Below are 17,348 nucleotides of genomic sequence, written 5' to 3' on the forward strand. Positions count from 1 at the left end.
TTATGGCCTTACCAATTACTGTGACCATTTTGGCTATTAAGAGTCTTGTTGGAGTGCTAAAACCAGTACTTAGAAGTGCTGATGGGATAACAAATGAGTCAGTGCAAACTAACAGCTAGCATACTGGACTAAGACTTGAGAGATCTAGGTTCTGTTCCCAGCTCTGCCATGGGCCTGTTTGGGAAAGTCACTTCATCTCTGTGCCTCAGTCTCTACATTTGTAAAATGGGGATAAGATTATCTCCTCCTTTGTAAAATGCATTGACATTCACAGATGAAAAGTGCTGTATAAGAGAGAGATCAAAGTGACTGCTGTGTTTTTGAGCTGCTGTGGGGTTGCTGGAGAAGATGCTTGTTGCATGAGCAGGTTGAGAAAGAGATCAGGGGATTAGTGCAGTGAGAGAGGCCACAGGAAGGAAATGGGTGCAGTGTGCTCTACTGCCAGCCACTGGTGCCCCTCCAGGTTCTCTTGTTTCCTCTTCTTCTACAAGAAGAGAGGCAGAACCCTCAATCCAGAAATCTGCTCCACATTTTTCTCCTCCTGAAGGTTGTACTCAGAGCCCATATCTAGGTGAAATCTCCATCTCCCGTTCCCATTGCTGGGAGCAGCCTGGTTTCTGCTCCGAGAAGATGCTTCTCTCCCTCCTTTCCTCCTTGCTTTGAGCCCTGCAACCTCTTTTGCTTTCTCTGCCATAGAGGAAATGAGGTGAGTTCTAGCCCCTATCCCACTCCCTTGTGGGCTCGATGGCTCTCTCCCTGGCTCTGCAAGGGGCATAAGAACAGCCGTACCGGGTCAGACCAAAGGTCCATCTAGCCCAGTATCTCTCTACCGACAGTGGCCAATGCCAAGTGCCCCAGAGGGAGTGAACCTAACAAGCAATGATTAAGTGATCTCTCTCCTGTCATCCATCTCCATCCTCTGACAAACAGAGGCTAGGGACACCATTCCTTACCCATCCTGGCTAATAGCCATTAATGGACTTAACTACCATGAATTTATCCTTTAGCACAAGCTAAACCAGTCCTCCATCTTCTGTTAGCTTCAGCGAAGGGCAGTTACCCTCTCCAAACCCCTAATATCTCCTGGGAGAGGGCAGGGAGTTCTCCCACTACAGAAACTCTGCACTGTGTCTCAGGGCATATGGCACCTCATAAACCCATGCTCAGGAGCTGGGGAACTTTCTGGGTGCCCTTAGTGATTGGGGAACAATGTGTGTGTATGTGTGTGTGGGGGTTCGACTTGCTAGCCCTTCCCCTCAGCTGCTCTCCTGGATGGCAGGTGATCAAATTGTATCTCCCCCACCCCCCAACAAAAGATGTAAGATGAAGGACTGGCCACCCAAGACTCCTGAAGAGGGAAGAGACAACCAGGCCTTGCTATGGTCAGCAAGATAAGTAGGAGGTGGGTACCAGGCCTGAGAGCAGAGAGGCAGGGTGGTTTTTGGCAGGACATATTCTACTGGAGATTTGAATTTGAACTTCTGTGTAATAGGAAGGGACTCTAGCTACTTCCCCTGCACTCCACCCACCGCACAGTTTTTTTTCTTAAGCAATTCTGCAGTCTGAGCCTTGCTGATTGAGCACAGCACACCTTTGTGCAATTGTATCTCCATATAGCAGCTGTGCTGGTTGTATTTCAATTGAACACAGAAATCTGATTCAGGTGTTTCTTTTTCCTGGTGGCTCTCCCACACGCAGGACAGAGATATCCAGTTCATGTCTTTTCCTGGCCAACACATAAACAACGAAGGAGCTCCCTTGCCCACGCCAGCCTCAGCTCTGTTGACGAAAAGGTTTATTATCTGTGATTGTCACAGGAATGTCCCAAAGTGAACTTTTGAGCCTAGGTGGACTGGATTGCTCAGCTGCTTCTGAACATTGTCCGGTTTTGCCTTCAGTAATCCCTCACCCTCATGTAAGTACCTGAAAGCATTTATGTGGGCATCAGCACACACAAGGGAGTCCACCAAGCACTACAGCCTGGCTAGATTGGAGAAAGGGGGCTGTGCAGAGTTGCAAGGCCCCACCTGGGGACCCCTAGCAGTGCACCCTTGGGAAAAGGGGGCTTCTGGGTTAGGCTGGTGTTAGTGTATGTTGGAGATGATAGTGTCAGTGGCTGGGACAGTCTTGCACTCTGGCAAAGGGCTGCTTCCGTGGCTTTGTGGCCAAGGTGTTGTGGCCTGGACAGAACCAATCCTTGGCAGGTGGTTGTTATCGAATGTTGCCACTTAAAGATGCAGCCATTTAGTAGTATAGTACTATGAGTGGCTATGACCTGTCTCTCGGACATCTTTCTACTCTAACAGGCCCTACGAGTGGCTGTTGCCCCATGCTTCCCCTGCAGCTTGGGTTAGTACTTCCTGATTTTTAGGCAGTAGATGGAAACAAAATCTTAAATATAACCTGAAAGTAAGAACTCCCAACCCCCCTCAAACCTCAGAGGCTTCCGGCATCATTTGTTGCTGGGTTAGAGAACAGGAAGGGTGGTATGAAAGTGAACACACGCATGCGTGTGCGCGCACACACATTGTACTCTTACAGAGCTCTTTGCAGAGCCCGTCGATTTGGCAAGGTTGTTGGCAAGGTTGTTAGCAAGGAAATAAAATGTCAGACTCTGAGGAGTGCCATGGAGACCCCGAGAGCAAGAATCAGGAAGGGGAAGAGCCCCCAATGGACTCTGAAAGGTAAGGCCCCTGGGAGTAGCTGAAATTTACCTCATGCTTTGGTTCTGAGTGGGCTACAGGTTAGCCAGAGAACTGGAAGGTAGAAGCAAAACAAGGGGCTGAATGAGCCCCAAATGAACTTGAGCTAAGAGTCATTGCAGTTGGTAGTGCATGCACATCATAGAGAGGGAAACGCAAAAAGGGACCAGCCATTGGAAGCTCTAGAAAGTTCTTGACCAGCAGGGCTGGCTCTAGGTTTTTTGCTGCCCCAAGCTCAGGTGGGGCTGGGGCTTGCAGGCAGCACTGGAAGCGGAGGGAGTGATGTCACCTTCTCCCAGCTCCTGCAAAGGCTTTACCCACTCCCCTGCCTGGCTGCGCAGAGAAGCCCCCATATAAGGAGTGGCACAAGGCAGCGCAGCAGCCAGTGCGCAGATGAGGTGGCACAGCCCTGGCTCCCCAGCAGGACTCACTCTCTCCTCCTCAGGTAGTGGCTGGGCCCTGGCAGCTCAGCATCCCAGGGCTGGGGCTTCCCCTTCCTGCTGTGGCCAGGGGCACGGTGCCCTCGCCCCCTCTAAGTGGCGCAGCTCCGAGAGTGCAACTGCCCTGAAAAAAAAGGATAGCTGGAATGCTGCCCCTGGAAATGTGCTGCCCCAAGCACGTGCTTGCTTTGCTGGTGCCTAGAGCTGATCCTGTTGACTAGGCTCATTAGCTTTTCTCTGCCTTGCTCGTGGACACAGGGCTGCAAGACAATCAAACTCTTTGCCTTTCCCGCCTCTTTTGGACTTCAGAGTCCCCTCTGGGGACAAACTAGAGATTGCAGCTCAGGCCAAACTTGGCACTGCTAGACTGAAGCTTCTTGGGTGTTTGGATCTGAGGTTTTGGCTCATTGTGGAGCCATGAAGTTCAGATGCCCCTGTTCTTACGGATGCACACATGTCCAGCGTGAGAGGGAATGGAGGGATTTTATTAGCTCTATTATTCTATTGTCCATTCCTCCATCTCCCTGTAGCAACTGTTTTGGGGCACTGCGGAATGACTCTCATTTAGACTCTGGGTGAGGGGGACTTATATAGTCCACTTCATCTTTCTCCCCAAAGCATTTTGACTCCATATTCAGGCTGTCCATAAATCTGAGCTAGAACTGCGTGTGAAGGTCATAATGAAGTGTGTTCTTCTCTGAGGGAGAGTTTCAAGGAAGAAGACCAGGGGCAGAGAAAAATAGACCCTTTTCTGATTCTGCTTTGTGGAAAAAAACTCTGCCATTTTTGCCCCAGCTATCATTATATTTGTAGATGGATGAGAAACTGGATGTTAATACATTGAAAAGACAAGTGAGGCACTGGATGGGAGTTGCTGTAGTCTTGATTTCTTTCCCTATATATCATATTTCTCTGGCTGAATTAGACTGGAAGCCTCTCAGAGCAGGGATATTGTATTTTGTGTGTTTGTACAGCTCCCTGTTCACTCACATCATCCCTGAAATAACAGCAATCAGATAATGACACCTCCCTGGTTGGTTTGCCAGCAGGGACTGAAACTTGGACTGTTAGCGCCAAAGCACAGACAATCTACCATTTAGGTTAAAAGAGTAAGTCCATCAGCTGGGAGCAGTAGCAGTTGGCTTTTGGCTGTGAATTGGCTACTAGAAAAGGATAAAGACACGCTTAGCCAGTGTGTTATCTAGACCTGGGCGCATCTAGATCTGGGTTCAAATGTTGAACATCTATAAAGTTTGGGAGGTGGCTCTGGCCTCTCTAAAAATAAAACAATAACAATATTATTCACCAAATCATATCCAACACGTGTTCAAAATATTTAACATTTCCCCACAAAAGGAATGTCTTATGGAAGTTGATAAAATCTGTGGCTGTAGCCCCTCCATACTTTTGGGGTGATGGGGATCAGGAGGAGAAGAAGGGTTCATGTTCAATGCATGCTTTGCAGTATCCGGTAACGAAAGGGTTATTTGTCTCACAGGGACACTAAAGCTATTGAGGGTTTCAGTGCTGCTGTTGGTTGGGGGAGCCTGGGAACAAATAGTGATATATTGTTGCAACAAATATTCTAGTTGGCACCTATATGTAATTAGTCAGGCAGTGGCACAGCCCTGGCATAGTGCAGCTTTCCCACTCATTCCTCTGCCTGCCATGTTTGTATGTGTAGATATGTCTTTTTTGGTGGGGACAGCTCTGCACAGGCTTCTAATCAGACTGCAGTAATGTTAGGACAGTATTCGAGGTGGGGGGAGGGATGTTCCCTGCTAGGTTCATGACCAAGACTTTGAAACAACCAAAGAAAAAGCTGCCTGCAGAAACTGCTTCTCAAGTTGCATGTGGGGAGGGAGGAGGGTCAGGGCATGTTTTTTGCAGCATAGGCATTGCTGATGGGATGCTCATGTAGTGCCAATGTGATCAGTGGTTCTCACAGTCTCTCCACTGAGTCTCAGAACATGGGGTTAAGGAACCTCATTGTGACTGGGAGTATAGCAGTAAGAATGCTTTTCTGTGGTATTTCAGCCTTTGTGCTCCCAGGCAGGAACAGAGAGGGCGGACATCACAAATATTACAAACTAGTGCAGGTCGAAACTTTTCAGATTTTGGAACTTGGACGAAAAATGGGGGGAAAATACAGATGAAATTGTTGTCATTCCCTCCATCCCTGGTCAAGTTTGGAAATTGTCACAAATTTTTAAATTTAAAAATTAGATGGGGAAAAAAAGGGTGCAGGGGAGTTGAATTTTGTTTTTAAAATTGATAATCACTTTCCCACCCAAACCTTGGAATAGGTCCAGTTCTAGGTTTATTTCAGTTCTCGTTTAACCTGCATTTGTTCTACTATCCCCCCTTCTCCAGGTGAGCAACCTCTCCTGAAATCCACCTCCTAAAATGTAGGAAAATGAACAACATTCGGGGTGGGTGGTCTTGCTCATCGGCCTTTCACTCTGTGCCCAGTCTGCTTTCAAGCTAGCCTGCTGCTGATCAAGTTACAGCAATGCTTCTGAGACAACTCTGAGGAGGGCTGAGGGCATGGAGGGAGCCAAACGGGGCATGGGGTTAGGGTTTGTGGAGGGAGACTGAATGAGGAGCTGACGTGGGTGGAGGTGGGACAGAATTTGGTCAGAGTAAGATGAAAGCGAATCAGAAAATTGCCCACAGGTCCCAAAACAGCACCTGCTCTTTTCATTCCCTCATGTACGCTGCCACAAGCTAGATCCCTCACAGGTTCTACACTGTTATTCTGTGACAGACAGACAACAGGAGTCAGCATTGTCACTTGGTCACCTAGCCTGTTTGTTTCCAAGAGCGCTGCTGGTGCATGCAGGCCACAAGGCCTTAGCTACGCAAGCGAAAATGGGGCCCATAATTCACCTGCGGTAGCAGTTCTGGAAGTTGTACTGGAGAGGGGGCTCAAGGCGGGGTGAGACGACATGTTGATCAAAATTACATATCCCTGTCTACGCTACAGCTTCCTCTGTGGTTGCTGCTGCTGGAGCTGCACGGGTAGTGAATGACATGTGCCACTTGTGCCAGTGTAAATGTGGGAGGAAGAGGGGGATTTGGTTAACCCTTCATATCTTCAGGCTGTGCATCAGTCTGTGTCTTTAACAAGGCTGGGTGTAGGCATGAGACGTTTAGGCAGTTCTTCCACGGTCGCTCTTGCTAGCAGAGGTGCAGCTCCACCGGTGCTAGCTCTCGTGTGCAGACTGGACTGCAGGAATAAAGACCAGTGGAGACAAGCTCGCACACTGGGGTCTGTTCCTCTCTGCCTGTGAGGTCTGGAGAGAGGGATGTCTGCTGAGGAGAGGAGGGACAGGGAGGGAAACGGCTGCTTCTTGAAGATTGGATGGGAGTAAGTAGGCCAGCCCCTGAAGAGAGAATGCACAGTAGTTCAGGGGGAGCTGGCGTTCCTATCCCAAAGAGGATAGCTGGCTGCTTTGGGAGATCAGGGAGCTGTTGTGTTGGGATAATTCAGTACGCAATGTGAACTCTGAACCTCTGAGATCCCCCTGTCACTCAACCTAACATACCCCTCCATCCTCCTAGTGATCACTTTGGAACTTACGGAAGCTAACAGGATTGGCATATATATATATCTGTAGGAATATGGCTTGCAAGGCAGGTGCTCCTCCTGTTAGCGAGCTTCAGGGGATAGGCAAGAAAATAATTTCTTATAGACACAATCAGCCATTCTAGCTCATCATCCAGTGTTCCCTTCCTTGTCTGGCCTCCTATCCCCCATGCTGCAGCGAGCCCTGGGCTGACCATATATGGTCACTGGCTCAAGATGGCTTTGCTGTGCTAGCAGGCCCATCCCTTCCTTTGCCACATCCATCCCCAGCTGTCTTGAATTCTCCAGATCCCTTAGAGGAGACTTGGAGAGTCCTAAGTAAGATTACCACAGTTGCTAAGTATATCCGAGGCTGGAAGGAGATACCTCAGGAGCTATCTTTGAACTCCTTAGCACCAAATTCCTGGGGGAGGGGAGGAGGAACTTTTGAGCCATGCTCAAAGAGGCTGTTAAAAATTTAACTCAGCTCACTCAACTGCATGCTGCTTCATCAAAGAAAGGCGGGGGAGGGGAAGGAATAGGTTCTAGTTGAATGAATAAGAAAAAGAGCTAGAAAATACCCTAGCTCTGACAAAGGTGCCATGTATATGGGCAATTTGTGACTGATCCTTTGACTTTCAGAATCATCTTATTTAAAGGAGACATAAAAAAAAAAGTGGCTTGTGGCCCTTTTTACTTCTTTAAGATGGAGAAAAAAAGTGTGAAAGATTATTAATTAATTATTATTATTATTCTTTTTTCTGCTTCATTTTTACCTTGAAAATTCAGGGCCAGTCTAGATTGGAAGACTCTATGACAGGGCTAGTCTATTATTTGTCAAGGTCCAAATTTCTTGGTCAAGGTTTAGTCAAGGTTCAGCCTCCAGAGACAATAATAATAATGAAAGTAAGTAAATAAAAAGATTTTGGGGTCAGTTCAAAAGCCCCTGGTGGTCCAGATTTGCCCTGCAGTCTGTCTATTGACTACCCCTGCTCTATGATGACAAGAGAACTAGTCAAATGGTGACAGTATAAAAATCGAGAGCAGCTCTCAAGCCTAGTGGTGAGGCCGGGTTTAGTTCCAGAGGCTTGGGAGTACACAAAGCCAGTTTTGCACCTTTTATCTTCATGAAAAGACAGCCCGATTTGGATTTTCAGTCTCACAGAGGGCTGGGTGGGAGAAGGTGAGTGGGGACAGAGCAGGGATGCAGGGGGCTCTCTCCCTGTTTGGACATGAACTGGAAACCGTTTCCTTATACATACATCATCTTCCCTTTTAGCAGCTGTGGGTCAGAGCGCTGCTATTTTCCCAGTGAGCTGTTTAATAAAACGAATCCTCAGAAGGAAGAGTGGAGGAGGAAAGAGAAAATGACAGAGACGGCTGGAGGAAAGAGGTGGAGGGGTGAGAAAGATTAAGAGCAGAGACAGGCTCATAACAAACCCCCAGATCCCTGCACTTCAGAATGGAGCAAAAGTTCCAGACTCTGGAACTAAACTGTTCAGCTCAAAGGAGTTTGGCAGGGACACATGCAAAATGAGGGGAGCTGTGTGGCAGAGCAAAGGGGTAGTGACAGCAAAAGCAGCGGCACCACCCAGGTTGGGCTGGCAGTAGCTGGGCTCTGGCGACACACAGGCTGGCTTGGAATGACACAGCTGCTGGGATATGGCGCTGTGTGGGCTGGAGGGCGAGTAGCAGAGCTGGGCATGGGTGGGCAGTGGCTGTGGCATTGTATGGAACAGGCTGGAAATGACAGCGGTGTGGCAGATTTTACAGATTGCTGCTGGAATGGTTGTGGCACTGCCCAGGCGAGGTGGGAGCTGAATGCTGCACACAGTAGGTGATGATGGCATTGGGTGATGGTGGCAATGTTCAGGTTAAGATGGTCTTGGAGTTCTTATTAGCAGTGCACTAAACAGCGAGGCACTAGAACAGCTGGGGCACTGTGTAAGGCTGACAAGGTGGATGAGGGAACATATTTTATTGCACCAAAGTCTGCCGGTGAGAGAGACAAGCTTTCGAGTTTAGGCAGAGCTCTTCTTCAGGTCTGGGAAATGTACTCAGAGTCAGAGCCAGCCGGGGGGGCAGGTGCAAGTGGGGCAATTTGCACCAGGCCCCATGGGGGCCCTGTGAGCCCTGGACGGTGGCGGTCCGGGTCTTCGGCAGCATTTCGGCGGTGGGGGGCCCTTCAGCCGCTCTGGGTCTTCAGTGGCATTTTGGTGGTGGTGGGGCCCTTCAGTGCTGCCGAAGACGTGGAGTGACTGAAGGGTCACCCGCCGCCGAAATGCTGCCGAAGACCCGGACTGCCGCTGGGTGAGTACAAGCGCCGCAGCTCCCCCGCTTTGCCCCTGGCCCCCTAAATCCTCTGGGCAGCTCAGAGTGTCACAGCTTAATACAAGCTGAACAGATTGTTTAACGTAAGTAGTTAACACATATTTCAAGAGACCCTTCAAGGTGAAGTGTCCTGTTAACACCCTTCAGGAAATGAAGGAAGGGGAAGACAATTAGGGGAGTTGTTAGTGGGTTACAGTTTGTTTTAATCCAGTGTCTCTGTTCAGTCCATGAATGTGGAATGCGCTGTCTGTTGCATTGCACTGGTTAGGCTGGCACTAATTGCCTGCAGCACCGCACAGCTTAGACTTGTAAGCACACATGTTACAGCACCAGGAGACCTGCTGTAACATAGAACTAGCAAGCACTGTTTGCTGCTGGTCTGGATGCACGGAAAATGGGAGAACTCTGCCACAAGAACACTTGTTCTTATGCCCAGGCAGTGATGTGATGCATTTGCATTCATCAGCCGCAAGGAGGCATGCTCTGCTCATGTTTATTTCATAAGGCAGCAGAAAGGAGAGAGCTAGAATGCAAAAAGCCTGTGTTTCAAGGCAAAGTTTTGGGGAAGTGGAAGCTTCAACCCTTGCCTAACACAGCCAGCCATGCCCTAGTCAAGAGGGCAGCCTTACAGAAAGTGTTTGTTCAGGGAAGCAGCTGTGAATGCCATTGCACAGCATGTTCTAGTAGCTGAGCCCAAATAGAAGACAAGATTTGTGGCTTTGTTCCCAGCTCTGCTACTTACTGGCTATGTGACCTTTGGTGAGTCATGTAATCTTTGTATCCCTCAGGTTCCTCATGGTTAAGATAGCATTAATAACACTTACCTCCTTCACCAGTGTGTTCTGAGCTTAATTCATTAATGCTCCCAAAGCACTTTGAGAGCTTCAGTGGGAGGGTCTGAGAGAAGGGCAAAATATCTCCTCCTACTGGTTTTATGTATTTGTTCCCATCACCCATGAGTCCTCCTGTTGATGTCCTTACCCCCTACACTGCTGCCAGAACATGCCTGGCCCATAATTCCAAAATACATATAAAATGATGGGGTCTAATTTAGCTGTTACCACTCAAGAAAGAGATCTTGGCGTCAATGTGGACAGTTCTCTGAAAATATCCGCTCAATGTGCAGCGGCAGTCAAAAAAGCTAACAGAATGTTAGGAATCATTAAGAAAGGGATAAACATAAGATAGAAAATATCATATTGTATCTATATAGATCCATGGTATGCCCACATCTTTAATACCGTGTGCAGATGTGGTTGTCCCATCTCAAAAAAGATACATTGGCACTGGAACAGCTTCAGAGAAGGGTGAAAAAAAATATTAGGTGTATGGAACGGCTGCCATATGAGGAAAGAGTAATAAGATTGAGACTTTTCATCTTGGAAAGAGACGACTAAGGGGGGGATATGATAGAAGTCTATAAAATCATGACTGGTGTGGAGAAAGTAATTAAGGAAGTGTTATTTACTCCTTCTCATAACACAAGAACTAGGATCACCAAATGAAATTAATAGGCAGCAGGTTTGAAACAAACAAAAGGAAGTATTCCTTCACACAATGGACAGGCAACCTGTGGAACTCCTTTCCAGAGGCTGTTGTGAAGGAGAAGACTATAACAGAGTTGTTTCATTCCCGGGGCTGACAAACAAGGCTGTACTTACATTGCCACTGCCCATGTTCGGCCTGTTCTTTGGGCAAGTAGAGAATTTCTGTGTGGGGGGAGTAAATGCACCTTAAACACTTGTGCTTCCCCAGAGCCAGGGTCTCAGCAGCATGAACTTCCCCATATCAGTCTATGAAGTAACCTGGCCCAGTGGATAGTGTTGGCTTGAGAGCAAGGAGACCTGGGCTCTGTTCCTGTGTGACCTTAATTGGAAGCACTTTGGGGCAGGGCAGCACCTGGCACAACAATGCCCACAATCTTGGTCGGTGCTTCTAGCTGCTATTGCAATACAAATAATGAACTTGCCCTTCTCAGAGCCAGCCACAGGCCCAAGTCAACTGCTGCAGGGTGCTAGTGACTGCCCCTGAAGCCAGTGGGAGCTGTTGCTATCTGGTGGCAGGAGGTTAAGGCCCCAGTAATGCGTCGTTCTCTGTCTACAGTCGTGTGGGTTGCCTATGCTTGGGACTGTAGCTTGCCCTTGACAGCTCTAACTCAGCAGATGCCTCTCTTTCTCTCTCTTTGTACCTCACAATGGGGCTGGACCATAAATGGCTGCCTTTTCCTCCTCCCACCTTTCCTCCTGCTTGTGGATACTCGCCAGACAGGCTGCTGTCTCCTCTGTGCACTCCTCCTCCTACTCCTGCCCTGCCTTCCACCTGGAGGACACCTCAGAGCAACTGCACGCACCAGACCAACAAGCCCCGGAGGGGAAACTGCCGTTGCCAAGAGCTTGAAGCAGTGACCGCCTCACCGAGCTCCTTTGTTTCCTCCCATTCCCTCTGAATGGGAGGGCCTGAGAGCTGCACTCTGAAGAGACCTCTTGGGAGTGGGGAGATATTTTCAAAAGAAGCTCAGGGAGGTAGGTCGGTGCCCAGATCCCATTAAAATTCAGATGTAGTTGGGCACGTAGCCCTGACAATCCCTGCCTTTGGCTATACTGGACCACATGCTCTGAAGAAACCGCTATGGGCCTATTCATCCCTGGGCCAGAGATCGGCTCAATGCAGGGACTGAGTGGGAGAGAAAAGGAAGTGGGGGCAGGCTAGGGCTGGTTTGGCCCTTGGCACAGATTAGAGCAGCCTGAACCCAGCTGCCAACAGTGCTTGTGGGCTGGCCCGGAAGCCAGGAGTAGTTGGGGCATAGGAATGTCCTGGCCACATCTCCCTCCTTATGGGACTTGCCCTTGCACACCAAGAGCTCCTGAGAGGGGTGCCATAGAGCTACTGATGCCTTAATCCACCCTTAGTTCCCTGTCGTATCTCTGTCCTTAATACCCATCTATCTAGTGAACAAATTCCATGTGTACCTGAAGTCATGCATTGCAAACACTTATTTTGCTTTGGGTCTCTTTTGCAGTGTGAGCTTCCCCACAGCAGTGCCCTGGAAGCAGGGCAATTGCCTTGGACCTCATGTTGCTCCGTGCCTGGCTGTGTGCGAGATATTTTTTTCTCAGCCAGCCAGGGAGGGCAGTGCCAAAAATGTTTTCCACCCTGGGCAGCAAAACAAACAAAAAACAAAGCAGTGAGACTTCTAGAGCTGGCCCTGCCTGTAGGTATCAGCCCGGACTCCAGCACTGTGAGCTTCCCCACAGCAGGGACTCCAGCGGCACCAGTCACAATTTCAGCAGCATGAGCTTCCTGAAAAGCTTCCTGCTCCATTAGGGCTAGCCCCCTCTGTCTGGGAGTAATTGAGACTGCTCTCATGTGGCACAGTGTGGGAGCTGTGCTGTCCCTAGGAATCCTTCATTAGCTGACTCGCTTTGGCCTCAACTAGTCTTGGCCTGGCTTTCTGGGCCTGAACCTATGTCTAGTGTGATGGCTATTGGTGTCCCCCTGGATCTGCTGCAGGAGCTAGTCCTTCTGGAAACATTTCCTCGAGTTTTCTCTGAGGCAGTGGTCTCCAAACTACAGCCCAAGGGCCGGATGCGGCCTGGGGCTTCCATTTGTCCAGCCCTCCAACCAACAGGGGAGAAGTGAACAGCTGAGTAGGCACACTGAGCAGGCAGGGGGAGGGCTGCCAGCAGCAGCTCATATGGGTTGGGAGTGGTAGCTCAGCTGAGCTGTGCAGAGGGGTAAGTTCCTCTGGGAGTCAGTGTCCCCCCGGAAGGGGAGCCAACTTAGGGGAGAGTCATTGCTGCAGCTGAGTAGGCACAGGGAGGGGCTGCCGACAGCAGCTTGCACGGGGCGGGGCGGAAGCTCAGCTGAGCTGTGTGGAGAGGAGAGTGCCCCCTGGAGCAGTGTCACCCCAAAAGGGGAGCCAACTTAGGGGAGAGTTGCTGCTGCAGTGTAGCAGGCATGGACCCCTGCCTTAGAGTAAAAATACAAGTCAGCTGCTTAAGTTACATCTCCAATAAATCGAGTAAATAAGATGGAAATTAACAATTTCATAATGGTTAAATGTTAACTACAGCACTAATAGAACCAAACAGTATTTGTAGGATACAAATGTGTGAGTTTTTAGAAATAAAATGTAAAAAAGTGAAATGCTTTTTAATGTATTGACAAATATTGTGTGATTTCACAGTACCTGCATTGATTAACTTTTATACCCGATTTAGAATTTAATGCAACGCTGACACAGTAGTGTTGTTGTTTAATAATTTTGCATATATTTGCATATATTTAATTTCTTTCACGGTCTCTTCGGCCCACGAAGCCACTTCCAAAATCTAATATGGGCCTTGTCTCAAAGTTTGGAGACCTCTGCTCTAAGGAATCAGGATATTTTGCAACTGTTTTGCAACAGAAAAGCTTCAAAAACAGAGTCCAACGAGAAACTGAACTTAAATTAATATGCAAATTAGACACTATCAGCTTAGGCTTCAATTGAGAGTGGGAATGGCTGAGCCATTAAACACATTGAATCTATTTCCCCATGTTAAGTATCCTCACATCTCTTGTCAAACTGTCTGAAGTGGGCTATCTTGATTATCACTACAAAAGTTGTTTTCTCTTAATTAATTAGCCTCTTAGAGTTGGTAGGACAACTCCCACCTTTTCAAGTTCACACACACACACCTCCCCACTATATGTTCCATTCTATGCATCCAATGAAGTGGGCTGTAGCCCACGAAAGCTTATGCTTAAAATAAATTTGTTAGTGTCTAAGGTGCCACAAGTACTCCTGTTCTTTTTTTGTGGATACTGACTAAGACGGCTGCTACTCTGAAAGTTTTCCTAAGGAACATTCTGGGAGATATTTAGTATGGTACAACTGGAATTCAAAGGCCCCTCTGTTTTAGTACTTAAATGGTATTCCAGCAGACATGTGCCACTGGGAACGATTACCAAGCCAGTGTCTTGCTCCTGGGCAGCTGTACCTGGTCTATGTGCCACAGGCATCTACCCCAGATGCTGCTGTGCATACTTTGAGCTACAGGACCCTGTATGGTATGGCTGTACAAAGCTGGTATTACTCTCACACTTTGTAGGACCGTAGCATCTAGAGGGCCCAGCTGAGATCAGCACCCCATTGTGCTCTGCAGGGTATAGACACATAGAAAATACATAGACACAGTGTCTATCCCAAATAGTATAGAACCGAAATATGCAAGGGAGAAAGGAAGCATGATCCCCTTTTTTCCAGATGGACAACTGAGACACAGAGACTTTAATCAAGGTCACTTCGGAAGCCTGTAGCATAGCTGAGATTTGAACTTACATCTCCTGAGTCCTAGCCCAGTACCTTAGTCAAAGCCAGAAGTTTAATTGAAAACTGCTATAGGAATGCGTGCCTGTAGTGACCTAGCAATGAATGGGTTAACCATTCTTGCTTGGAATCTCAGTGTATTTTCTTTGCCAGTTTATCCGTCTTAATACACACCAGATGTGCGAGGCAGCCGACTGAGTGCCTTAATCCTGGGCTTCAGCAGGCTGCGTTGTCTCTCTTGCAAGGGGCAGGCCCACTCCAGACTCACTGGGGATTTCATCTAGAGCAAAACAGGGGCAGGGAGGCTGGCAGCCCCGTCCCTTGCAGGGAAAATGTGTGACGACCCTAAGCTAACTAATTGTTAAACCAAGGTCTTTTACTTACTGCAATGAGCTAGCCATTCCTAGGCAGAGGAGTTGGGACTGGGGGTAACACCCTCACTGACTCAGCAGTAATGGGACTGGAGGCAGCACCCTGGACATACAGCAGAGATATCTCTGTTCTAAAGATGGGTACTTAGAATGGATCAGCTCCACAGCTGGTGTAAACTGAAGTATTGACTTCAGTGATATGGTGCTGGTTTAACCAGCTAAGGATCCAGCCCACTATGTCATCTGGCCCTCTGCCCCCCTGGCCCTGGACCACCCAGCATGCTGCCCCCAGCCCTGGACCGCGTTGCCTGAAGCACCCGAGCCGTGCTGGCCCCAGACCCAATCGCACTGGCCAGTTGGAGCAACCCCAGCCCCTCTCCCTTTAATCGGTTAACTGATTAAATGATATTTTAACTTTTTAAACAATATTTACATCCCCACTCTCATCCTTTCCAGACTACTGTACCCCTTTCAGGAGACTGATTTGCGTACCTCCAAGCTTCACCTCACTTAAAAACTACTTGCTTACAAAACCAGACATAAAAATACAGATGTGTCACAGCATGCTATTACTGAACAATTGCTGACTCTCATTTTACCATATAATTGTAAAATAAATATTGTACTTACATTTCAGTGTATAGTATATAGAGCAGTATGATTTTGTATGAAATTTTAGTTTGTACCAACTTCGCTAGTGCTTTTTGTGTAGCCTGTTGTAAAACTAGGCAAGTATCTAGATGAGCTGATGTACCTCCTGGAAGACCTCTGCGTACCCCCAGGGGTATGTGTACCCCACATTGAGAACCACTGAACTAGGTCCCTTCTGGCCTTCCAGTCTATGGGTATGTCTAACTACAGGATTATTCCGATTTTACATAAACCGGTTTTGTAAAACAGATTGTATAAAGGTCGAGTGCACGCGGCCACACAAAGCACAATCATTCGGCAGTGTGCGTCCATGTACCGAGGCTAGCGTCGATTTCTGGAGCGTTGCACTGTGGGTAGCTATCCCTTAGCTATCCCATAGTTTCTGCAGTCTCCCCTGCCCACTGGAATTCTGGGTCGAGATCCCAATGCATGATGGTGCAAAAACAGTCGCAGGTGATTCTGGATAAATGTTGTCACTCGTTCCTTCCTCCGTGAAAGCAACGGCAGACAATCGTTTCGTGCCCTTTTTCCCTGTATTGCCCTGGCAGACGCCATAGCATGGCAACCATGAAGCCCGTTTTGCCTGTTGTCACTGTCACTATATGTGTACTAGATGCCACTGACAGAGGCGTACTGCAGTGCTACACAGCAGCAGTGATTTGCTTTTGCCAGGTAGCAGAGACGGTTACCAGTTGTTCTGTACCATCTGCTGTGCCATTGTAAATTAGTGATGAGATGACGGTTATCAGTCGTTCTGTACCGTCTGCTGCTGTCATGGGTGCTCCTGGCTGGCCTTCACTGAGGTTGGCTGGGGGCAAAAAGACAAAAATGGGAATTACTCCCCGGGTCATTCCCTCCTATATGTTTTATCTAAAAATAGAGTCAGTCCTGCCTAGGATATGGGGCAAGTGTACTAGAGAATCAGAGAGCACAGCTGCTCCGTGTCAGATCCCGCAGAAATGATGAGCTGCATGCCATTCACGGGGGGTGCCCCTGCAACAACCCCGCCCGTTGCTCCTCTTCTCCCACAACCTTCCTGGACTACCGTGGCAGTGTCCCCCCATTTGTGTGATGAAGTAATAAAGAATGCAGGAATAAGAAACACTGAGTTTTTAGTGAGATAAAATGAGGGGGAGGCAGCCTCCAGCTGCCATGATAGTCCAGGCAGGAAATTAAGCGGTGTAGGGAAGAGGAGCCCAGCATCCCGCTGCTATGATAGTCCAGGCGGTACAGAATCTTTTCTTTAGACATGAAGGGGGGGGGCTGATGGAACTCAGCCCCCAGTTGCTATGATGAGGACAGCTACCAGCCATTCTGTACCATCTGCTGGGAATGACTGGGAGTCATTCCTATTTTTACCCAGGCGCCCCTGGCCGACCTCACCTGAGGACAGCCAGGAGCACTCATGGGTTGATGATGAGAACGGCTATCAGTCCTTTTGTACTGTACCGTCTGCCACCGGGGAGGGGAGAGGATGCTGCTGTTCAGTGCCGCAGCACTGCGCCTACCAGCAGCATGCAGCAGACATAGGGTGACATTGAAAAAAGTCAAGAAAGGATTTTTTTCCCTTTTCTTTCACCAGGGGGAGGGGGAGTAAATTGACAAGATATACCCTGAGCCACCCCGGACAATGTGTTTGACCCTACAGGCATTGGGAGCTCAGTCAAGAATGCAAATACTTTTCGGAGACTGCAGGGACTGTGGGATAGCTGGAGTCCTCAGTGCCCCATCCCTCCCTCCATGAGCGTTCATTTGATTCTTTGACTTTCCATTACGCTTGTCACACGGCACTGTGCTGTGGACTCTGTATCATAGCCTGGAGATTTTTTTCAAATGCTTTGGCATTTTGTCTTCTGTAACGGAGCTCTGATACAACAGATTTGTCTCCCTATGCAGCGATCAGATCCAGTATCTCCAGTACAGTCCATGCTGGAGCTGTTTTTGGATTTGGGACTGCATCGCCACCAGTGCTGA

General features: G+C 48.5%; 1 protein-coding gene across 2 annotated transcripts in view; it reads left to right on the top strand.

The window, feature by feature from the left end:
• Positions 1-17,348, top strand: part of LSP1 (lymphocyte specific protein 1) — a 512,003-nt gene that overhangs the window by 421,103 nt on the left and 73,552 nt on the right. For both annotated transcript variants that reach the window (XM_050953725.1, XM_050953727.1), the window contains exon 2: positions 2,578-2,684. In XM_050953725.1, the coding sequence (XP_050809682.1) occupies positions 2,605-2,684 (80 nt within the window). In that variant the 5' untranslated portion in view covers positions 2,578-2,604. The remainder of the gene's footprint in view (positions 1-2,577; positions 2,685-17,348) is intronic.

The sequence above is a fragment of the Gopherus flavomarginatus genome, chromosome 5 (assembly GCF_025201925.1).
Source record: "Gopherus flavomarginatus isolate rGopFla2 chromosome 5, rGopFla2.mat.asm, whole genome shotgun sequence".
NCBI lineage: Eukaryota > Metazoa > Chordata > Testudines > Testudinidae > Gopherus > Gopherus flavomarginatus.